The sequence below is a fragment of the Gracilinanus agilis genome, chromosome 2 (assembly GCF_016433145.1).
Source record: "Gracilinanus agilis isolate LMUSP501 chromosome 2, AgileGrace, whole genome shotgun sequence".
NCBI lineage: Eukaryota > Metazoa > Chordata > Mammalia > Didelphimorphia > Didelphidae > Gracilinanus > Gracilinanus agilis.
Genome location: NC_058131.1, coordinates 551,858,953 through 551,884,396, shown reverse-complemented (window position 1 = coordinate 551,884,396; position 25,444 = coordinate 551,858,953). Strand labels below are relative to the sequence as shown.

At 38.8% G+C, this 25,444-nt stretch overlaps 1 protein-coding gene across 4 annotated transcripts in view; it reads left to right on the top strand.

Moving 5' to 3' along the window:
- The window catches only part of LOC123237979 (dehydrogenase/reductase SDR family member 4-like), a 32,326-nt gene extending 7,480 nt beyond the window's left edge, over positions 1 to 24,846 (top strand). For 2 of the 4 annotated variants that reach the window (XM_044665229.1, XM_044665230.1), the window contains 6 exons: positions 2,541 to 2,642; positions 5,021 to 5,091; positions 5,242 to 5,293; positions 21,487 to 21,621; positions 22,137 to 22,192; positions 24,273 to 24,846. In XM_044665229.1, coding sequence (XP_044521164.1) covers positions 2,541 to 2,642; positions 5,021 to 5,091; positions 5,242 to 5,293; positions 21,487 to 21,621; positions 22,137 to 22,192; positions 24,273 to 24,387 — 531 coding nt within the window. In that variant the 3' untranslated portion in view covers positions 24,388 to 24,846. Of the gene's footprint in view, positions 1 to 2,540; positions 2,643 to 5,020; positions 5,092 to 5,241; positions 5,294 to 21,486; positions 21,632 to 22,136; positions 22,193 to 24,272 lie in introns of all 4 variants that reach the window. The other 2 variants (XM_044665232.1, XM_044665231.1) reach the window with 2 other exon arrangements.
- The last annotated feature ends 598 nt before the right edge of the window (positions 24,847 to 25,444 follow it).

The window sequence follows — 25,444 nt, the reverse complement described above, 5'->3', positions numbered from 1 at the left end:
CACACACACACACACACACACACACACACACACACACACACACACACCTTTAAATTAACACTTCTAAAGAGGAACCTGGGCTTTTGCTTTCATCTTCTCCACCTTTAGAAAGAAACAATGAGAAATCTGATCACAGCAACTGACATAGAGGATAATAATGATAGGAATTCACATTTATGTATCCCTAGACAGTTTTCAAAGTGTTTCCTTACAACACTGGGAGGTGGGAAGTATAAATATTTCCATTTCACAGATTAGGAAACTAAGTCTCAAAGAAGCAGATAGAGTCTTGTACCATAACCAGTATAATTGGCCGCAAAATTCAACACCCAAAATCCAAAATTGATTTTTCTATCTCCTTGATAGAAAGCTATCTCCTTGAATAGCCAGTTTTCAAAATTATTCCAACTCTTCCTCTGAACAGACCTCTAGAAAATAACTACTAAATTCTACAAGTTTTAAACACTATCCAAAAAGTTAAATTTCCATCTGAATGGCTGCTTGAGAATAAATCAGCATGCTTTGCCATTAATATTTACTTTTTCTATAAAACATAAATCTTTAGCAGAAACAAAAGGCAACAGTTACTAATTATTATATTTTAAAATGCTAGTTTTCCAGCCTGGCCTCTTCAAGACCACTCACTCAAAGCATCCTTATTTTTTCCCCTTGACATACATTTTAAATCACATTTAAATTATCATATCATAGTCTTAAAGCCCAAGCTAAATAGTGGTCTTAGACATGGTAAGAGGATGTCAGATTCTGAGGGACTTGGGAGAAAGAATGCTATCCATATCCAGAGAAAGAACTGTGAGAGTAGAAATGCAGGAAAAAAAAAAATATGATTGATCACATGGTTCGATGGGGATATGATTGAGGATGCTGACTTTAAATGATCACTCTATTGCAAATATTAATAATATGGAAATGGGTTTTGAACTATGATACATGTAAAGCCCAGTGGAAATTGCTCATTGGCTCCAGGAGGGAGGAGGAAAGAGGGAAAGGAAAGAACATGAATCATGTAACCATGGAAAATATTCTTAATTAATTAATTAATTTTAAATATTTTTTAAATAAATAAATGTTTTACAGGATTCACTTTTGAAAAAAAAAGAGGATGTCAGGACTTCTAAGTGAAAAAGTGCAGTAGGTCATTGAAGATCACCTGTTGAACAGGACTAGACATAGAAATTTGGGAATCTGTAGCATATAATGATAGTTAATCTTTAGAGAATGGATGAAATCTCCAGACAACAAAATATTAAGAGAAAAGAACAGAAAGTCAGAGACTGCGTTTTTAAGGTCATAGGAGACGAAAGGAAAAATTAATGAACTATCCTGTTGATCTGGCCCCCTTTATGAGAGGCAGACTCCTACATTGCCCTTCATGGTCCTGAAGTATCTTGAGGGAATTGTGGGTTATCTTTTCTCTGCTCCATTGGCTTGAGCTTCCTATGTTGCCCTCATTGTTAGAAGCCAGCAATTAGACTCCCAGCTACTTAAACACCTATTGGCCTTTATAAAGGGTATTCACTTCAAAGATTATCAAGAACAAAAAAAAAAAAAATCACCACCATCACCATCATCATCAGGAAATTCTCTCCTGTACCTTCTTAGTTTCTAGGGAGAATCGGCCCTAGCTCAATTCCTATATGGCCTTTATCCCACCAAGTTCTCCACCAAAGGAAAATGTCAGCTACCACTGGGCTGAGGTCTCAAAGGCCATTCCTTGCACAATCAATGCTGTGCCAGACACTCAAACACTTTCCAGACTCTGGGTCATCCTCTGGACCTTTCAAATTTCTTCCTTCACCTAGAATAAAAAAGAATAAACAAAGGGCAAGGACCAACACCCTCCCATAGAATATAACTACAGAGCTGTATACTATTTCAGAGGGGGAAGATTCCATAGCTTCTCTTACCTCAGCAGTTTTCCAGCTGCCAGGAACAAAGGAATCACCAAATGAGTCAAAAAAAGAGCCTCCTCTTACCCCCTCCCCGAGTTAACCCACCAGAACCAGTTCTAGAATGTCTACAAGTGCTCCATCATTTGTCAAAAGTATTTAATAGGATCATGACTCCAGGAAGCAAATTATCCAGATTTTTCATGTGGGAAAAGTGGTACCACCTGAGCAAATTGATCAGATCTGCATATGCACCAATCTCTGGCAATAAGTGAAACCCCAAAAATGTCAAGGAGGCAAAAGGAGTTTTAAAATGTGATCATTTTGAACTCTTCAACAAAGTCCTGACAAAGTACTTTTGTGGAATTTTACAAAAACTAAGGGAAGAGTATTAAGAGCAAGGCAGTGTGATACAGGGGATAAAGGACTGGCCTTGGAGTCAGGAAGAGCGGCCCCCCTCCCCGACACATACTGACTGTAATCATGGGAAAGTCATGTAACTTCTGGTTATGACAATCAACTTACTAATACTATAATGATAAGTAGCTGGTCTCCATTGGTAAAAGGAGTTTCCAATTGAACATCCCTAACTTTACTTTATCACTGACTTTTACCATATTCCTTTCCCAGGCTCTAGAGCACTATGGAGGTATTGACATTCTGGTCTCCAATGCTGCTGTTAATCCCTTCTTTGGCAAATTGATGGACACCACTGAAGAGGTGTGGGACAAGGTGAGAAAAGGACCAGAGAGGTGATCCTTGAAAATGTTCTATTTTACCAAGGACAAGTTTAGTCCTCTTCAGAACAGGTAGCTCATCTAAAGGTCAGGAGACTAAATATTATCCCAGAAGACCTCACTACCCCTGTCTGTCCTTGCGCTTATTTCTTTGTATTACTCCTTAGTCTTTTCCCTTTTCATTTATCTGTCCCTGACTTCTTATGTTCTTCCTCCCCAAACTTGACTTCAGCATCCTTCTAAATAGCCAGCCTACCTATGCTATACCCATCAGAGACTTGTATTTGAGGCAATTACAAAATAAAGGAACTTTACATTTCATCAGAATAAGGATTTCCTCTTTAGGGAATCCTTCCAAAGGAGATATATTGCCTCTGTTGGAGAAAAAAAATCCATTAGTATAAATGTATAAACTAGTAAAAAAAATCCATTAGTATAAATCCCTCTATAACTTTATTTAAATTGAACATATCAAAGATGCAGGGTTGATTTAGCAGATAAGTCCTGAGGAGATACCTGAGAGACAGGCTCAGCGAGTTTCAGATGGTAGATTGGAATCTAGATGGTCCCAGCCCAACACTCTATACAATACCCCAAGTACCTCATTTGGAAGATAATATAATCACAATGTATATTACATGTTATTCAGCTAAGAGACCCACGGCTGTCCCCTTCAGGTGCCAGAACTGAACATACTTTTTGATAACTTGTAGTCTCAGTTCTGGTAAGATGATCCAAATTGTGCCACTTTGGAATATTACACCATTTGTAAAAATAGATACATACATAGATAGATGGATAGATAAGATGGATAGATGGATGGATGGATGGATGGATGGGTAGATAGGCAGATAGCGATTAGATAGATAGATAGATAGATAGATAGATAGATAGATAGATAGATAAAACCAAAAGAAAGAATGCTTTTTTTTACACTTGGGAAAGTTAGTGTATTCAAGGAGAGCACAGATATATACCCAACCCACTGTGCCAGCAATATTTGTATAGTATACTAATGCATATAATTTCAATAATATTTCTCTGATAAATTCCATGTGCCTACTTTTCTGCAATTACAAGGTTGTTAATTAAAATATTGCTGTTTGTTTAGTCAAATGAGCATTCCCACCAGAATTAGGAATACTAAATTGTTCATAATCTCCCGGTAACTTGCTTCTTGCTCTGAATTTCAGTGATTTTCTCTTGTTGTAGTCGAGGTAAACTAAAAGAAAACACTGGTGTTTCAGAAGTATGAAATTTTGTTTTGTCAATGACTCGGCTCCTATATAATCTTCTTTAAGAAAAGGAGATTCATTTCATGTGTAACACATGTTCAAGATAGTTTTGAAATCAATTTGGGAGCCAAGTAGCTGTTCCAGACTTTCATAGGATCATAGATTTAGAGTTGAATGGCAACTTCAAGGTCATCCGGTCCAACCTTCTCATTTTATAGATGGAAAGATTAAGGTCTAGAGAGATTTTATCGACTTGCCCAAGGTCATTCCAGGAGTGAGAAGGAAAACTGAAATTTGATCCCAGATCCTCTGACTCCAAATTCAGTATTTCAACATCATACAGCCTATTACCTATTTTGTTTTTAATTAATGAAATAGAAGCATTTGCTGGGATTTGTTATCACAATTCCCATCACTATGTTTTCCCTTCATAATCCCACTTTCCAGAAAATATGGCCAGAAAAACATGAGAGTTACCCCACTTCCCATCCCCAAAGGTCACATAAGTGCTAGAATAACCTCAGGAGTACAAGGTCAGACTGAACCACCCCTGAGAATTCCACTTTTCCTATATGGAGTAGCCTGAGTGGTTCCACTCAACCTACTCATTTCTGTATCATGGTGCAATGGAAAGAATGATGAATTTGGAGTCAAGAGGACTTGGATTCAAGTCCCAACTCTTTTCACTTACTACTTAGGTGACATTGAGCAAGTCGCTTAAACTCTCCTCTTCTGTAAAATAAAGGGTTTGGTCTAGATGGCCTCTACTATTCCCTCTTGCTCCAAGTCTATGAGCCTATGAATGAGAGCGCCATGATAGTCATTGGGCAATGGCAAAGACAAAAAACAACACAATCCCTTCCTACAAGATGCTTCCATTCTACTTCCATTCCATCCCCAATCAGAAGAGTCACAGAGATGCCAGGTAAATTCCCTCATAGCTTCGGCAACTCAGGTCTGCTCTGGTCAAAAACAACACCATCGAGGGTGGGTCCAACCCCGATCTTGTCTCTGGAGCCAGAGAGAATGGCGTTCTATGCCTGCCTAGCCAGCCCTAACTCTTATCCAGTGACCCATCACTCACTCTGTCTTTCTTCACATTTCTTCCCAGCATTGATTTTCCCCATCTTGGTTTCAGATTCTGGATATTAATGTGAAGTCTGCAGCCTTGCTGGTGAATGTGGTGGTGCCGGAGATGGTGAAACGGGGGTACAAAGGGTCAAAGGGGACCTGTGTGGTGGTAGAGAATTGAAGTTGGAGTGGGAGTGAAGGACACCCCTCATGCATTTGAGAGGGAAAAAAATAAGGGTAGGTGGCTCTAACATGAGAATGCAACAACAGCTTCATTGTCTGTTCCAGAGGTGGCTCAGTGGTGTTTGTGTCTTCCATTGCTGCCTACTCACCCTTTCAGGTAAGTCCCTCCTCTCTTCAGTATCTGTCCTCTCTCCTGTTACTCAGCTTTTTTTTTTTTAAGAAACCCTTACTTTTTGTCTTAGAATTGATAATAAGTGTCATTTCCAAGGCAGAAGAGCACTAAGGGCTGGGTAATTGAGATTAAGAGATTTGCCCAGGATCACACAACTAGGAAGTGTCTGAAGCCAGATTTGAATCCTGGACCTCCCATTTCCAGGCCTGGCCTTCTATCTACTGTACCATGTACCTATCCCAATAAGATTAAATTTTAAAACTAAGTCAGTATGTAGCAGATAGAATCTGTATGCACAGCTTAGTAGCCTGAGTTCCATTTGACTTTGATACCCCTGATTCAACCCACTTTTCTTATCTTTTCTATATGAATTACAGGAGGTGGCAGCTGCCTAGCTCAGTGGATTGAGAGCCAGACCTAGAGATGGGAGGTCCTAGGTTCAAATCTGACCTCAGACACTTCCCAGGTGTGTGACCCTGGGCAAGTCACTTGACCCCCATTGCCTAGCTTACCACTCTTCTGCCTATAAGTCAATACACAGAAGTTAAGGGTTTAAAAAAAATAGTGATGGCTTTTTTTAAGAGAAAAAAAAAAGAGTGTAACTGATTAATACATTGGGAAAAGTCTGAAAACCTTTATAATGGGCAATTTCTGTGGCCCTCCTACTTCTCTACCAAGGGTATAAGTTGGGAGGTTCTTCTGAGATCTCTTTATTCAAGTCCTGCTTGATCTTTATAATTTTATTACATTCACTGTTTTGGTGCATAAGGGTTCTTTCCATTATTGAGTGCAGTAGGACCTCATTTTAACTGAATTCAACACATGCATGGATTCTGGTACCCACAATTATCAATCAGAAAAATATGTAAAATAAAAGTTTTTAATTACATGCTAAATCCACCCTATTTTCTGAAGAGGCATAGTCTTAAAACAATTCACTCATTCACGCTCCATTCTCCTCTAAGAAGCATTAGTGTGAGTCATTACATTGTTTTACACCAAACATACACATCAGAACAGTGCTTCGCTGTTTCATTAATGCTATTTAGTTATTAATAATGGCCCAACATACAAGAGTAGTGATGCTGGTAGCTCTGAAAAGCCTAAGAAAAGTCATAAAGTACCTCAGTATGTTCACATAAGAAATATTTATCAAATAATGAGCTTTTCTATTCTGTGCAATTTTCAACTTTCATGAAGGGCCTTGTTACACATTGGTTGTATAAAACAAGAACCTACTATATGCTATTTTCTTATCAATAGCTTCCTTTTTCAAACGGACTGAATATTTAGTCACTTTATTTGCAAAATTCCAAATTTTTTTCCAAAATGGTTATACCACTTCATAGGTCCTCCCTCTGATTGTTCTAATGATGATAAAATTCTGAGAGGTTTATATGTCTCCTCTCCCCCTATAAGAATATGAACAGATTAACCGTGTTTATCCTTTTATGTTTTCTTCTTTGTGTTCATTTTTTTATGTTCTTTATGGCTTCTATTTCAATGCCAAATTTTCTATTCAGTTTGGTCTTTTTATCAGGAATGCTTGAAAATCTTCTATTTCATTTAATGCATTTTTTTCTCCTGCAATATTATGCTCAGTTTTGATGGATAAGTTATTCTTGGCTGTAATACTAGATCCTTTTGTTACGATTAAAAATGATAAAGACTGGGATTATAAGAGAAATTAATATTTTAATTGCCATGATCATGTTGGTAAAATATATATGACCATGCCTGACTATCTTTAAAATTACCACCCGTCTGTATCTCTACCCATCTTCCTAGTCTCCCACGCCAGAGAGCCCACTCAGATAACAAAGAGGCTGTCTCCGGCCGCCCTCCAAATTTAAGCTGCCCTATACATGATGTCCCCACGTCCAAAAACCGGAAACCCATTGGATCATGGGGAATGTAGCTTCAAAGTCCCCATGTGTCCACAGGAAGTTTGTAAGATACTTTTAAATGACACCTCCCTGAATTCCAAACACACACTTTGCCTTCTGGAATATCATATTCCAAGCCTTCTACTTCTTTATAGTGGTGGCTGCTAAATCTTGTGTGATCCTGACTATGGTTCCTTGGTATTTGAAGTCTTCCTTTCTGGATGCAATGGTTCCTCTCCAACCTGCAACTGAACAGTGAGCAACAGAGCTGCCACTTAGTACCTGTTCCTTTTCTTAGAGGTAGTTCAGATTCTCTGGAATGTCTTTCTGTCTTGGTGTTCAGTTTTAGCCCCCTTATCATTTCTGGGCCCTAGAATGTTCTCCACAGCTTATAGGCACTGATGCAGCCCCTATCTCTGCCTCTACTGTCTCTGTCCTCATAAGCTGCTCTGGGCTGGAAAAATCATTTGCTATGACTTTTTCTTGGCTTTCCTAATCAGATTTCAGGATGGAACATTTCCTAGACTGTTGTGAAAGTATCATGGGTGAGCTAAGCAAAAAAAAACTGACTCTGCTATCTTGTTTCCACTTCCTTGCTTTTGATTTGAGACAAACTTTTTTATAGTTAAAAAAGATCTCTCTCTATGCCTCTCCTTTATAAGGTTTTTAGGATAAAAGAATGTTGAATTTTGTTAAAAGGTTTTTTCTGGATCTGTTGAGATGATCATATGGTTTGGATGTTTTGTATATGATTGTGATGATTATTTTCCTAATGTTGAATCATCCTTACATCCATGGCATAAATCCTATTCAATCATAATGAATGATTACTTGGATAAGTTATTGTAGTTTAGCATGATTTGGTATGTTCAACATTTTTTAGTCAATATTCACTAATGACATTGGTCTATAGTTTTCCTTTTTGTTTTTATCTTTCCCTAGTTTGTAACAATTTTTGTCTCCAAAGTGTTTTAGTAGGATTTTCCTTCTCAGTTTTTGAGAATAATTTCAGAAGCATGAGTACCAACCATTCTTTAAAAATTTTGATACAGTTTTACCTGAGGAATCATCAGGACCAAGAGTTTGTTTCATTTTGTTTTTTCTTTAGCAGTTCCTTTACAGATAGATCTATTTCCTTTTCTGGGACTGGCTTATTTAAAATCTTTATCTGGTCTCCAGATAATCTGGATATTTTATATTTTTTAAGATATTCCTCTATTTCTTTTGTGTTCTTAGTTTTGTTAGCATATAATTGTACATAATATGTTCTGATTGTTCTTATTTCTCCTGGTCTTGTGCTTTCCTTACTCATTTGCTATTTTTTTGAGTTGATTTACTTTTCTCTTCTTTTTAATTAAATTAGCTCAGAGTTTGTCAGTTTTATTAGATTTTTTTCTAAGAACCAGCTTTTGGTTTTATTCATTTCTATAGTTTTGTGTTTCAATTTCCTCTTTTGCCTCAAAATCTCCCTTTTGGATCCATGCCTTCCCCAGGTACTTGTGGCCACCAGGAGTTCCAACTGCCTCCCTCCCAAGATAAGATGTATAGATTTTTCAAGCACCAACTCTCCCAGATCACACCCAGACTCCTTTTACAGGGGCTTCTCTCCTTTTACAGAACATCTCTCTTCATTCATAGGAACATTTATCAGCAGAACCCCTTCCCACCACCAAAGAAAGGCCTCCTTCTTTTTCCCTCTTTTTCATCCTTCCACAGTTCTCCCTATGCACTCCACTACAGGTTCTTTTTTCACTAAGACCACACAGGTCACCTTGCCCTCATTGATAGCTTTCATTTTGAGCCAAGCATATCACACATTCCTTTCTACCTTCCTACTTCCCTCTTCTCCTTTCATCCCTCCTATGTTGTATTGTAGACCCACAAAAATCCTTGATTCACTGTAGGCAGACTGTCACCAGGTTCTGACCATAATGCCCTAGTCCTGCCTCTTCACTGTGATCTTCACCAGGCTCCCTCCTTCACCCCTTTTCCTAAGTGTGCATTTTGGGGGGGGGGGAAGCTCTTACTAGTCTCTCTGCTATCATTGTTGCTGTTGCTGTCCTTGGCTGTCCCATTTATTAACTCCTCCTGGATTCCTGTTATCTGGGATGTTCAAGAAGCAAATAATCTCTTAAATTCTGGTTTTCTTTCTAATATGTTTCTAATATCTATGACTAAATGTCCATTTTCTTTGATTTATGGTTAAATTCAGGTTTGTAGGGTGGGTTACCCTCCGCTATAACCTGGATTCCTTTGCTCCTAGGAACATTTTATTCCATTCCCTCCTGCATTTTCCAGTGAGTGAATAATGATTTTGTTATTCAGATTTCCTTTCCTTTGCATTTGAAAGTCTTTCTCTAGAATACTTGTTTTTTCTGAATTGGCTTGTTAAATTTAACTATTATTTGTCTTAAGAGTTGGGGATTTTCTGGAGGTGACCTATGAATTCTTTCAAATAGTATTTCATTTTCTCTGTTCTGATGTTCTGGGCTGTTCTCTTGAATTATTTTTTCTTTATGTCCTTCAAGTCCTTTGTCTTATCAGGTTCTTCTAAGAGACCTATAATCCTTAAATTGTCTGTGTATCCTGTCTTCAAGATCAGTATGTTTTCTTTGCCTAGTGTAAAAATTCGATTGGGAATGCAAATATAGGAAAGTGAAGGACAATCTAGAAGAAGAAAAGAAAAACAACATCAACAATGTTAAAAGAGTTCCAATTACACAATAAAACAATATATTTTCTTTTATTATTGTTGTTGTTTTTCTTTTCTTCTTCTAGATTGTCCTTCACTTTCCTATATTTGCATTCCCAATCTATTATTCTCTCTTTTGTTTCTTCCTTACGACTTGTTTCTCTTTGAACCACTCTGGAACAGCGTGTTATAATCCTATGTTCTCACATTCCAAGAGTAGTTGTCTGTGTCATCAAGCCCATTTGGTTGCTGAGTACTTTCTTCCGGCCCCAGTGGAGTACTGTAGAGTTCTCCTCCCCACCACCCCGCACCCTCCCACCACACACACACACACACACACACACACACACACACACACACACACACAATGTCTTGCCCTGCTTCCCCTGTTCCTCAGTTTTCACGCTGTTGTTCATACCTAAGCAGTTCAAAATTGGTGCTATAAGGTTATCTGCTAAAGCCAATGTTGACCCGAAAAGCACAGAACTACCAATATAGTTATAATAAGGCTCTTTAATTAAAGCAGTCAGATTAATCTGGGAAGACACATAGAACTACAGTCCTGGCACTTCCAATGAAATACAGAAATTGGGGAGCTTACACAGATTTTAGGAAAGAAGGAAGGGCAACGGCCTGGTAGTATGAACTCACTGACTGACCATCCGGGAGGCCAGGACTTGGAGAGGTACTTGAAAGCTGATTGTCTTCTGGAGGCTGGTGCCTGAGAGTAGATCTCCAGTTCTTCAGATTTGATTGTCTTCTTTCAAATTCAGTCCTCTGGTGCCCAGACAAATTGTCTGGAAGCCCAGACTATTCACAGTTAATTCAGCCAATTCAGTCTTTTGAGTTCTTTGTTTTAACCTTTGGGAGAGTGAGTCAGTAATGGGATTCACTAAAATGATATAGTGACTTCCCTGGTGGTCAGAGGGATTCTGCCTTTGAGCCTGAGGAGGTGCTAGAGAGTCTGTGGTGCTGCTTTAGTTCTAGTGTTGCAGACCTAAGGAGGAACAAAGGCCAGCTGTGTATCCAGGAGGGCCCACTCCAGGCCATCTGTTCACCAAAGATGGGAGACTGGGGCCTCTGTACAAATAGCCTCCCAGGGCACTCCCCTTGGCAAGTAGGCCTTACAGAGAACTACTGGCTTGGACAATCAGCTTTCTGGAGGCACTCTCCTTTCAGCAAATAGGTTTTACAAAAGAAAAAGGTGCCCCATGGCCCACAGTCCTTCCTACAGAGATCAGTGTGCCCTCCAGAAAAATTTCCTTTGCAATAGGTGGGCTCCTTGCTGGAAAAGAAAACTGGAGAAACCTATAACCGGATTCTCCAACTGATTGGCTCTTTGGGTTTTTGTTATATAAGACTAGCCACAATAGACATGCAATATTATGATCTGATAGTCTTTAAAATCATTTGATACTGGGGCAGCTGGGTAGCTCAGTGGATTGGAAGGCAGGCCTAGAGCCTGGGAGGTCCCAGGTTCAAATTTGACCTCAGGCACTTCCCAGCTGTGTGACCCTGGGCAAGTCACTTGACCCCCATTGCCCACCCTTACCACTCTTCTGCCTTGGAGCCAATACTCAGTATTGGCTCCAAGAGGGAAGGTGAGGGTTTAAAAAAAAAAAAATTCATTCGATACTGGTACTTAGAACGACAGTGAAAGATAACTTCATTTGCTATTTTTTTTAAATATTTTCCCATAGTTACATGTTTCATGTTCTTTCCCTCTCCCCCAAATCCTCCCATCCACCCACCTCCGTAGCCAATGCACAATTCCACTGGGCTTTACATGTATTATTGATTAAGACCTAATTCCATATTTTTGATAGTTGGACTAGAGTTAACATTTAGTGTCTACATCCCCAATAATATCCCCATCAGCCCCTGTGTTCAAGCAGACGTTTTTCTTCTGTGTTTCTCCTCCCACAGTTCTTCCTCTGAATGTGGCTAGTTTTCTTTTGTTAGGATTCCGAATGGGTGGCCACCACCAAAGGAACACATGAGACAATGCAATCAAAGCAGGAGAAAGCTTTATTGCCAGTGCATGCTGGGGGAACTCAGCAAGAGAATCCCAAGTGGTGCATTCAGAGGAGGGAATATATATATTTTGAGTTCCGTGTTAGGCTGTGGGTGCTGGAGAACCGAGACTTACTAAAACAGGACGTTGCTTGGTGAGGGGTGTTGATACTTTGGGTCGTTTCTGAGAATCCTGGTACTGTGGAAACTTGGTTTGTGGTTAAGAGAACCTTGCTCAGTAAAGCGTGGCACTGTTAGGCTATGAGTTCCTGATTTCTGGCTACACTACACTTTCTCTTAAGTCCCTCAGCCTTGCTCTGGATTCTTGCATTGCTGCTAGTAGAGAAGTTTGCTATGTTCAATTGTACCACAGTGTATTGGTCTCTATGTACAATGTTCTCCTGGTTCTGCTCCTTTCACTCTGCATCAATTCCTGGAGGTCATTCCAGTTCACATGGAATTCCTCCAGTTCTTTATTCCTTTGAGCACAATAGTATTCTATCACCAACAGATATCACAATTTGTTCAGCCATTCCCCAATCAAAGAAGATACCCTCAATTTTTTTGCCACCACAAAGAGCACAGCTATAAATATTTTTGTACAAGCCCTTTTCCTTATTATCTCTTTGGGGCATAAACCAAGCAGTGCTATGGCTGGATCAAAAGGCCATTTGCTATCTTTTAACAGCAATTCTACATAGATAATGAATACATGGTAATTTCCCCACAAACTTAGAAAAGCATCCTGGACAATATATTATAAATCTCCAAATTAACAGATATTAAATTATAATAGCCATTACAACAAAAGAAAACATAACTGATTTGAAACTTTCCTACTATAGTTAGATGAAAGTTGGCTTTTTTCTCTTCTGACTTTCCTAGTTCTCAGGTTGAAGCATTTGCCAACCTTAAAAAAGAACCTCATAGAGAATTCTCTCAGGAGAGGAGACCAGACACAAGGGAAACATTGGGCCGATTTCTATAGCTGTCCTAGAGATACATGCTGAAGGACATCCAATAGACCAAGTAAGGGAGAACAAAAAGGATATATAGCCATGTCTGGCATCTTCTGAGGTTTGTCAAAGTCCTTCCCATCTGGCTGCAAAGTGTCCCTGAACATGTGTCTTTTCCAATAGATTTGATGTCCAAGTTCCAGCTGTAAGGTAGACTGGTCTGAGTGGTCCCCAGAAAATAAGAGGAACAATACAAACCTGAGGATTGGGGGTGATAAGCTTGAATGGCTAACATGTTGTAGTGGATTTCACATAGCAGAACACTCATCTAAATCCTTACCAATATATAAGGACCAAAACTAGGCAGTTTGTCAAATCCCAGTGACTTGACACTTAAATTGTCACAAAAAATTTTTCAATCTTCTAAAGAAAAACTATAAAAGACTAGAAACTCTTCTTTCTCAAATACAGCTTAAAATCCAATCCAACACACAAAAAAGAAGTCATTAGGGTTTAATAATCCTTAAAAACAAAAAATATTTCTATGTAATGGTTGTACTCTGGAAAATTACATTAGAGGCTCCAAAGAATAAAGCCACAAGGTATGGTCTTTGTTTCTCTGAAGAACAGAACCCTCAAGGATTCCCACAAAACACAGTTAACAGGATTATTACGGAAAACTTGAGATCATCTCTAAACTAGAACAGAGTACTCAAAAATAGGATGGCTAACATTTATGAAAGAGGGTAGATACAACTATCAGATGGCCATCTAACTTTATTTACAAACAAGCTAATCAGTTAGGCCTCCAAACCCCTTCTGTTGCCTGTGAAATAATGGGAATCTCTTTTTGAACCCTCAGTTATTGTAATGGAAAAACTGGATAATAACTGAGGAACAATTTGGTTATAAATGACTTACTGACTAGGTAGTTAAAAAGTATCAGTCAATGAACTCCCCAGTTAGTCCAAAAACCCTGAATACAAAGTAAAGCAAACTAAGCCACCCCAAACTTATCAAATATGTTCAAAAGATCAGTTAGTTATAACAAAAACAATTAGCCAAGATACAAAATTAAGTAGTCTTAATTTCTCTTAAAGTGAAAGGACACTAGTTAATTATAACCACCTATACATATGGAACAATCGATAATTTGTACAGTCTAGTTTCTCATTGGTGAAAAACAATAAAATGGAGGAGAGTACAAGTGGCAGCACAAGATGAAGTCCATGCTTTCAAAATAAAATCTAGTGGGTTCTCCTAATTCTTTCACTAAATTAACTACATTTTATACATAATCTTTATTTTCCCTCAACTGTTCTCAACTAAAATTAAATCACCATCAATAGAAGTTCTCATTTCTCTGCTTTTTGGACATTTAAAAAAAATAAAATTACAGTGAAAGTGATGATTTTTACAAGAACCACTCACACCATTCTTTTAATCTATAATCCAAAAAATCTAGGTTTAAAAGAATTTACTATTTTAACAGCATGTATCAAATTCAAGTTAAGTATTTCCATTCACTGTACAAATCAATTAACTAAAGACAATTTAAAACAATGTATTTTAGAGCTACCTCATACTTTTCAGTTATTCAACATTATTCTTTACAAAGTCTAATTATCTCAAGTACTTCCTAGGGGCCTACAATTTTCAGCTCTTTGAAGGCACAATGCCTTGCTTTTAGGTTCCAAACTATTCTAATTTTATTCATCAGGGACATCTTTGAAATCACATTCTGATTTAGATTTAAGACATACTTCACCCAGATCAAAACTGGATTTTACACTAACATCACCGTGTAAAATATTGTAAATTTTCACTTAGCTCAGTCTCACTCTACTGAGTTTCCCATAATTTTTCTCTTTTTATCTTCAAATCTTTCCCTTTATTTCCTCAAGGGGGATATACTGGGATCAGGAAGGACAGAGACCTGGGATATGAGGGTCTTCCAAGCTTTTTTCAGAGCTGTTCATTCTCATTTCTTACCTTCCCTCCATTCTCACCTATAGCTCCAAAAAAAAGGTTGGATGTGTATCAGCCATGCCCCAAACTTCTCTCACTTTTCCTGAGACAGAAGTTGCTTACAAGATTGTTCAATTAACACCCAAGGTCTTTTATATTAATCACAAAGCATTTTTCCTAATATTTCTAGTCCTTGTAGATAATCTAAAACACATACCTGTTAATCAGAAACACACTGTTTTCTAGACAAGTAAGTGATAGCTTAAAAATGTTTAAATTACAACATTCAAATCAAAAGAGGAGCCATCACTAAGGGGGAAAACACATCACATTAATGGTATTATTCTGTTGTGGGAGAACAAGTTTTGTGGTGGCAGAATGAATGCTGGTTCTCGACCAAAGAATTCCAGCTCAGACCCCTTCATTTAAGGCATGAAAGTGTTTATTTATTTATTTGTTTATTTATTTATTTATTTGTTTGTTTGTTTTTTAACCCTTGTACTTCGGTGTATTGTCTCATAGGTGGAAGATTGGTAAGGGTGGGCAAATGGGGGTCAAGTGACTTGCCCAGGGTCACGAAAGTGTTTATTTAAAGGCTTACAGGTAGTGTAGCCTGCATGATGAAAAAGCCAAAACAGGATTCAAGTTGCTACATTTATTAATGGGTCTCTAAGGAATTATCCTTAACAGTTCTCTTCCCTCCCTCTGATTATTCCTCCCATGAATGATCCAGGGGGGTGCCAAGAAAGGGGGCAGGAAAAGAGGAAGGAGACATGCTCAGGAATTGAAGGATTTCCCTAATCATAAAGATCTTCCCTTAAGATTCCCAGCATGCATGGTATGCTGGGAATGATATGCCCTCCCATGTCCTGTTTGTTGGACTTTCAAGGTTGTTTGGATGTTTTGGTGTCTTTTCTCAGCCTTGCAAACTCTTATCAAAGGGAATAAAGTCATAACATCCTTCAAGTTAACTCCTTATGTCAGACAAGTCATTATCATCTCAGAGTAGCTAGAAAAGTGCAGAGTGATCTATATTTTCTGTTAACTAGTAAAAAGCGTAAGATCTAAAAGCACCATTAAGGAAAAAGGATTTCAAAGCATTTCTAAGATTTAAAGCACCATTTCCCACTGCCAAACTATATCAATTCTAAAAATGAACAGTACTGTATACAATATTTTCCCCATTCGCCAGGCCAGAAACTATAAAGAAAATGCTTAACTATGAGGTCATGAATTTAAGACATATATCCTAGGGCTTTCTTTTGACTCCTGGGGATTCTGATGCCCTGATAACAAGTTCTGTGTTCTCTGCTGTTGAGGAATCAACAGTTAGTACAATTTTAAGCATCAGTGGTTTAACACTTAAAATAGATAGCATTTTAGGTTGCTTTAGAGAAACCTCCATCTAAGTAGATCTTAGAAATACAACATGAACAAAATCCAGAACGTAAACTCTTAAACTTCTCTAAACAGAAGCTTTACGCAAATCATTATCCCAAAAAATCTTTAAGTTATAGCATTTCATATTATGGGGAACTATGTTCTATTTATTCTAATTGGGTTTCTTGACTGGGGCCCCTCAAAAGAGGAGGAAGATGGCACTTGGCGACCTATAACTTACATTATAGCTTAATGCAATTTTGCTATAGAAAATTAATATTGAATTGTGAAGTCATTTGGGGGTGGGGGAGCAGGCAGGGAGTAAGGGCAAGGTCAGAATGAAACAGCCTGATTCCAAGCTGAGGCTACACCAACTTTCTCCCCCAGACCATCAAAACTGGTTTAGGATCTTGAGTCTTTGTTAAGGATAAAAGGATTTAGGGCAGGGCTGTCAAGCCATGGTGAACCCTGATTGAGGATAAAATGAGCAGCCATGTAGAACTTACTTAAAAGTACAATGGTCTTGCCACTTGGCAGAATGTACTGGTATCTTCCAGGTCCCCTGCAAGGACACATCCTTTTTGTAATGAAGTAATAAGGGCAGAATTAGGGTCTCTAAGTCCATCTCTTAGGTGGCTATTTACCAATCAGATGTCTGGGATGTCCAGGGGTGGGACTGAGTAGTAAACTCACTAGAGATATATATAGACAGGGGGCTGGAGGTGGAAGAGTGGAGAGGTCTCTTTTTGGATTGTAGAAAGTCAACTTACTAGAAAAGGATGTCTTGACTAGTCAATTAATAAATTTAAAATTAAGAAATACCACCTCCTGAGAATTTCAAGCCTTATAGTCGGCAAACCTCAAAAGGGATTTGAACTTCTTTTTTTTTTTTCTCACCATACATTTCACTCCAAGATATTGGGACCAGGAGTGGACCATTTTTTCCACAAGAAGTGATTTTTCTGTGGGGTAAAAAAACAAATTGGAAGTTTCTAGTTCCTGATGACTATGATTCAGTGTGCAGCAACTTTGGGTAGGATTCATGTTCAGTATATCATTTTGTATGTCTTATTTCTTATGAGCAAGCTCCCTACATGTTTGTATGTTTGTCAGTAACTTGGTTTTTCTTTTCATTAGAAAAGGAAAAAATATGATAAAAAAAGAAAAAAGAGTGTAAACTTAGTTTTAACACTCATTTACTAAACAAACCAAGCACTGGGACTCTGGATAGCTGTCCAGCCAAATTATATAACCCCTTGATAGGGACGGGGAAAAGAGATTAAAAACCCTTAGAAAAAGGAGTTTTCCAGACTATAATTCAAAAGAAAAGCAGTTGTTTGGGTTTTTTAAGGGCAATGGAAGTAGTACATAGTAAGAACACTGATTTTTTTTTTTTTTTTTTTTTTTTTTTTGCAGTAGTGACAAGAGTCCACTGTACTTAGGGCTTGGTGCATAAAGGGAGAGCTAAGGACAGAAGAGGACATGAAAGCCTCTCTTTCCAGTGCAGTTGTTATAGCTAGCTTTTTTTTTTTCTCCTTTAATTTGGCAACTTCCTTTTAGAAATCATGGATTTTATTCTCAGCCTCCCTATCTACTGTTTCAAATTTCTACCATTCTCTGGAAGAGAGGATAGCTCTAACTCAGATTGCCAGCTGGTTAACTCAAAAAGCCATTGGTTAAAGGCATCCCATTCAGGGCTCTCAGTCTTGGAGCCAGTAGAGTGTAGAATGGAAGTCCAGAAAGGCAATTTTTTTCATGATCAAAGGAATTCCATTTTGGTCAACAGTATCTGGGGTCAGACTTAGTTAAATTCTGCCAATTACCTAAGCATGTACCAGCACCTGGTCCATAATCTAAAAACATATACCAGACAGCCATCTTCTCAGGAGGACTTGTCATGACAGAACCTGAAAATTACTCATGGGTCTTTAACAGACCTCAAATTAAAGAACCAATCAAAACTGCAGCCAAATAGGCTTTCTTAGTTCAGAATTCCAGAGTTTACTCACCTACCCAAGCTGACTTGCCACGTGGAATTCAATGAGTTCCTGCCTGCCATGAATCCAATGGTCAATCCACTAGGTTGCCTGGTGGAAGACTTTGAAATCTTGCTGGAACTTCCAAATATATCAATCTGAAAAACACAGAACTAGCAAATTATAATTATAATAAGGGTCTTTAATCAAAACAGACAGAGTAATCTGAGAAAACACACAGAACTACAGTCCTAGGACTTCCAATAAACTATGGAAAGGGGAGTGTTTAAATAGATTTTAGGAAAGGGGGAAGACCAAAATCCTGAAAGCATAAGTTCACTGACTAGTTTAAGACTAGGATCATTAAAAGATATTTAAGAGTTGGTTGGGGTTTTTTTTGTTGTTGTTGTTGTTGTTGTTTTGAGGCTAGACGATTGACAGGTATTTGAGAGTTGGTTGTCTTTACCTAGGGTGATTAAGAGTGGATCTCCAAGTCACTCAGATTTTATGTTTTTTTTTAATTCAGTCCTCTGGGGCAGAAGGATATTTGGCCAAGCTAGGTGAAACTAATTCATAATCACTTCAGCCAATTCAGTCTTCTGAGTCCTTTGTTTTAACTTTCTGTGGGACAGTCAGTAATGGGATTAACTAAAATAATATCACCAAATAAAAAAATTGAGTAGCCTTACCTTCTCTCTAACTGTTGCCATCATCTCTCTTCTTTAGCCATCTTTTTTCCCAATGCAACTAAAAAATTAGAATAAAAACATTTCATCTTTAGTTTTTCTCACCAGCCTAAGTTCATTTTATATTTTAGTGCACTTAAACACTGTTCTAACGAGGATATGTCTTACTTTTGAATTCATCCTCCATTACCTCTCTTGCATTTTCTCTACATGCCTTCTTTTTAAAATCTAACTTGGTCAGGGAATTCCCTGTGCATCCACATTGAACTCCTTAAACAACTAAGCCCTCCTCCTCAGAGAACTTGTTTCTTTTTATATCTTCAGAATTTCATTCCTGAGTTTCTTATCCTTTCTTGGCTATTTTCTCCTATAGAATTTGAGTATATGTGATTCTGACAATGGTTCTCTCAATACTTTTAGAATCCACTGTCTAAAAATTTGGGAAATATGCTATGTAAGTCTGATTCCCCTCTTTCTTTGTCACAACTATATAAATGGAGTGATTTCTCCACAAAGTTCCCATCCCAATTACTTAGCAATCAGTTTCTCCATATTGGCAAAAATTAATTCCAGAATAGCAATTCCATTCATGGATTCCTCCAAATTAGTTATTTCCCTGCTTAGTGCAGAGAAAGAGCTCTCAGATAATTGGTAGATATCCAAAAAAAGTGAAATCCTTTATCTATACTATACAATGCCTCTTGTCAAGCTTATGTTGCATTTCCCATCTATTTATTCCTATCCAACTGGCCTAGAGTATATGCCAATATCATTGGGGGGGGGCAGCTAGGTGAGAGCCAGACCTAGATATGGGAAGTTGTAGGTTCAAACCTTCCCTCAGAGACTTCTTAGCTGAGTGACCATGGGCAAGTTACTTAACCCTCATTGTCTAGTAGTTTCTGTTCTTCTGCTTTAGAACCAATATATTGATTCTAAGATGGAAGGTAAGAGTTTTTTAAATAAATAAATGAACGTCATTTCTGTTACTGCCTCTGTGGACATTAACCAAAATATTCTCCCCTCTTCTTCTTGGATTTCCTCACTGGGGAATGAAGATAGAGATTGAATTTATGATTTCATCTGGCATGGGAAATTCCCAAATGAAGAAAACCCCTCTATCGATACAATACCTCCATCTCTACAATTTCTAGTCTGCAAAGAGCCCTAAGAGAGACTTGCCCTGGGTCACACAGTCACTGAATCAAAGGCAAGACTTGAATTTAAGTCTTCCTGGCTTCAAGGACAACTCTGTATTTACTAGATCACAATGCCCCTCTTATATTGTTGTGGGAGAGCTAAAGATTAAAGCCCTGGGCCCAGGAAGGGTGCTTTCTTCAAGAAAGACAGGCTCCAATGATACCTTAAAAATAGAGACATTTATTAAATTGAATGCAAGTTGAATTGAGTTGAATGACCAGGAGGCAGATGCAAGAAAGACACTGCCTCCTAGAGGAGATGAGGGTCTAGATTCTTATAAACTTTCAACAATAGGGATTTAGTGACTAGAGATGAGTTGACGGGATACTATTACTATGTAAGCAGGGATGGGGTAATGTGTTGGTTCAGGGCATGAATCTTATCAGTGATTCCCTAAGTGGGTGCCACCACCCCCTGGTGGGTGCTGCAGCGATCCAGGGGGAGCGGTGATGGCTACAGGTGCATTTATCTTTCCTATTAATTGCTATTAAAATTTTTTTTAATTAATTTCCAGGGGGCTAAGTAATATTTTTTCTGGAAAGGGGGCGGTAGGCCAAAAAAGTTCGGGAACCACTGTCTTAGATGCTTATCAGAGTAGAACTGGGAGGTGCCTATCTGTGCTCATCAAGAAGCTAGGGGAGAGGCCAAAGGAAGTATCTCAGTACAACTCAAAGTCATCTTCCTTCAGCACTACAGGAATGCAAGGGGAAAAGGCCTGGGGTATCTCTGGGGTTTGGGGTGTCCAGAGGAAACTGAATCCCATGCCAACATGAGCATACATTTACGTTTTCTTAATATTTAATATACAGGTATCCCTTCCACATCTCAAGAGCTAGGGGTGTGGTACCCCACAGTCTGGAAAAAACACAAAATTTTTGGCCCTCCATCATACCAGAGAATAAGTCTGATTTTTTTATTTTCTTTTCATAGGGTATTTACAGTAAAAGAAATTGTTTATATTTAAGGTATTAAAAGATAAAATATGTTGATATTACATAATACTATACATATATTTTATGCATTTCTGAGTTTCTAAACTTTTTTTTGTCATCTACTGACCTTCACATTTTACCTGTGGCTTCCACAAACTCCAAAAAATTCCCATTTAATTTCTTATGCTGACTCATAATATATGGAAACCAATATGGGGAAAGTCATGATGTGGAAGGAATACCTATACTTCACCACCACCACCTCTTTTGCCTGTCGTGGTCCTTTTGAATAAGATTTACCAGAATCATATTCCAGTCATGATATCTATCCCATCAAGTCTCAAAAAGCTCAGTTTAACACAAAGATTATTATGTTAAAAGAGAGTATAAGGATCCCATCCCCCCCCCCAAGAAAACTCAGAAATGAATAAAAATTGGGAAAAAAAAACAACAACAACCAACCACCACGTTTTTCCCTTTCTGTCCTTCTAGTACCTGGGCCCCTATAATGTCAGCAAAACAGCCCTTCTGGGACTCACCAAGAATTACGCTTCTGAGTTGAAACCAAAGGGCATTAGGGTGAACTGCCTAGCACCAGGCCTCATCAAGACCAACTTCAGTTCTATCGTAAGGATGGGTAAGATGGAGGGGAAGGAGAGGTACAGGGTTACTAACAAGGTTCTTCCTCCTTTCTAGAACAATGGTCATTTTCTTATACGAGGGGAAGGGAGAGGAGAGCCAATGTGTGTGTTTTTAAGTTCCTCAGTTTCTTGCCTAATAGCCTGCCTTTCCCCATGTACTCTTCCTCCCCTGCCTCTCTGTTGTGGTATATGGGGTGAAAACAGGGATCAAAGTCTCCATCCCCATCTCTTTTGTGTCCCCTTCAGGAATAACACCTGTAACTGTCTCCATTGGAGTGACTAGCTAGAAAGTGGGCAGGAGAGATGAATTTAAACTAGTAGATACAAAAAAAGCCCGGGGCAATAAATAGAAAAGGGGAGAAAAAAGGATTAGGTGAAGATGCATCCCATTTCTAATCCCAACTCAGTTTGGTAAAAACCAAAAGTCTTTCCCTCGGTGTTCTTCAATTTCCTTCTCTTGGGCAAAAGCAACATCAGCTAATGTCTCCCTTTTCTTAACAGCTCTGGAAAGATGAAGCTAGTGAGAATGCCGCTAAGAATGACATGAAGATAGCCAGGTAAGGATTTTCGTTTGATGGTCAAGGAGAAGTCCTGCAATCACAGAGTATCAAGAAAATGCTGGCACCGTCCCCTTTGGGCCACTTGCAAACAGGCATGGTAGAGGTGTTTTTGATAAATAAATTTGATAAATGGTTGTCGAATGAATACTTTAAACTCCTTTTATGCCATGACCAAACTAATTTCTACTATATTTAGCTAGGTATATTTCTTATTCTCTCCCTCCCACTGGATTGTAAACTCCTTTTGAAGGCAGGAATCATGTCTTATGTACCTTTGGCTCTATCTTACCTATTATAAGTAAGAGTAAGACATGTTTACTGACTGAAGGAAACATTTTGGGAGCAGATAAATATAGAAAAAAAATAAATAAAGTAATGGCAGGGGTTATTGGTGTGTCATTCTATGAACAATAAATTAATTTTTTTCTTTTTCTTTTTTTTGTTTTTAAAAACCCTTGTCTTATGTCTTAGAATCAATACTGTGTGTTGGTTCCAAGGCAGAAGAGTGGTAAGGGCTAGGCAATGGGGGTTAAGTGATTTGCCCAGGGTCACACAGCTGGGAAGTGTCTGAGGTCAAATTCATGGTTCCCAAGCCATTGAGCCACGTAAGTAAATTTCTGAAGAAAAAAAAAAGTTGCTTATAAACTAAATTGAATCAAATCAAAACATATTTTGAGCATATAGGGGAATTCTACTACTTGAAGAAAACTCAGTATAACCTTATAATGAAGAGAAGGAGGCTTTTGGATTACAAATAATTACCACCACTCTCCTAATTTATAGGTCATTTAACTTTTAAGTTTTTTCATATTGAGTTTTCTTAAAGCATCATCATCATTTTCTGGCAGTAAGGCAGTGTAGTAGAATAGTAAAATGTCAGAAAACATGGGTTTAAGTCCCACCTTTACCCCATATTCACTTATGCTTCTGAGCATGAAATTTGACCTCTTGAATCCTTAAGCCACTCTCAAAAACTTTAAGTTACAGGGTGTTTGCTAGTCTGTAGTGGGAGAGAGGATTTCCTCACTTACAACTTGTATACATCAATAAACTCACAGAACAGGTCTGAACACAATCAAAATAATTTTACCATATTACTCCTATAATTCTTCAATAGCTTATGATTTCATCAGTGTCAGTTCACCCTCCAGTATTGCCTATTACAATTTCTCTGTGACATAGTAGGTGGTCTTTGAGCGTCACTGTGACCAAAATATTCATCACTTTTAGGCCAATCTGCTGAGGAGCCTGAATTTAGCTAGGCTCATTCTCAGAGGACAGATGCACCGTCTGTCACCTAGTCTGTACTTGAATCTTATTCCAGCTTGGTAAGACCTCCTGGAGTTTGTATTCCTTTTAAGAAACTCCTGCACTTCCTAGCTATATGGCCCTGGGCAACTCACTTAACCCCATTTGCTTAGCCCTAGCCCTTCTGTCTTAGAGTTTTTACTAGGACAGAAAGTAAGGGTTAAAAAAAAAGAAAAGAAAAGAAAAATTCAGGGTCACCAGGATGAAGAATCCACTCTAACAGAATTATTATTGCTATTATTATTATTATTATTACATAGGCACATGAAAAATATATGATTTCATCAATATAGGAATATTCCTGGTATGAGGCCTCTCTGCACCAAAGAAGATGGTCATCCTGTCCATATAATTTAGTATATAAATCCTAGGGAGTTGCTCAAAACATATAGAGATTATGGCATGGCCAATATCCTGTAACTAATAAGTATCACATTGGTTCTGAACCTAGATCTTCCAAATTGGAAATCTGCATATATCATATTGTCTTCAGTAGTATAGTTGAATAGTATTCCCTAAAGCCATTTATTTTCTGAACCCTTTCAGATAGTTTAGGGGAGGGAACAAGGTGGGCTGGTATCTAGAAGCATATTTGCTACCTGTTCATAAACAAATGCTATTTGCTTTGGACAGTTGACCAGAAATAGTTGAGTCAAAGCCCCCTTGGTTGTATGCTCCATTTCTCCTATTCCCTCCGAGGATTACATAAGGTGCTAATATATGAATTGTAATTACTCTTATCATAATTATGTTCATGATTGTTCCCCAGGCTGGGTGAGCCACATGACTGTGCAGGCATCGTGTCCTTCCTGTGTTCACCGGATGCCGACTACATCACAGGAGAAACAATAGTAGTGGCTGGAGGTTCTCCTTCTCGGCTTTGATCAGCCTGGAGAACCCCCTTAGAAGCAGGAAGCTATTTAGAATGAAGAGAGGACTCAAGATTGCACCTGGAATTTGTGTTCAAAGACTCTCCTCCTCTTATTCTGACCAACCCAATGACTTCCATGGATTAAAAAATAAATAAAAATTAGCCTGTGTGTAGAGAGGCAACTAGGGATCTCTATTTGCCAAGCATGGGGGGAAAAAGCCATCCTTAAGGATGTCTGTCCTGTATAAAAGCTTTTATGTGAAATACTCATTTTTCTAGCCTTAATCGACAAATCTACTTTTTACAAAACTTAGCCCAGCTGGAGGGAAGAGGGGTGAGGTCTGAAACCAGGACCGGGCCAAGGAAGAGAAAGGAGTCAGAAGCACTGTAGGGACGAGAAGGGAAAGGCCCAGGGCAGATCTCCAGTTTCTGTGTCATTAGAAATAAAATTAACTTGCAAATAACATGCAAATGATCTTGTTGGTTTTTTAGCTGGTTGATTCGTCATTTGGGGAATAAAAGAAAGGATAGCTTTCGTCCCCTCCCCCCCGGGCAAGCAGAGATCCTCCCTATGGCAGTAAGTTACACCTTCTTTCTGGGGGGAGGGGGCCCTCTCAGCAAGTGAGATGCTAAAGCGGTGATAGTGCCAAGCCGAGAGCCAGGGAAGACGAAGGTGCCACGGGAATTTCCCGGGGCGCTACTCTTAGCAGGCACACACTGGTGGGGATGTGTCTGTCGGATCAGTCTAAAAGAGAAAAAGGGAAGAAGAAATCCCTTCCAACACATCCACTCCCCACTCCGCAGCGTTGAGAGCTGTGAGCTTTACAAGTTCATACCGAAACCTGAGCTTGGCTCAGCCCTAAGGCCCCACGTGGGTCACCATAGGGTGAGTTAGAGGGGTGGCCCACCCGTGGCGTCAGTCTGGGGGGAGGGGTACAGGAAGAATGACCTGGGAAGAAATAGAGACCGTCCAGGCCCAGAGAACAAAAGAAAGAGTGTTGAGCTTGCAACCCAGAAGAAGTGGGTTGGGACTGGCGGCCAGCGGCAGACGGTAGGCGGTGCAAGGTCCG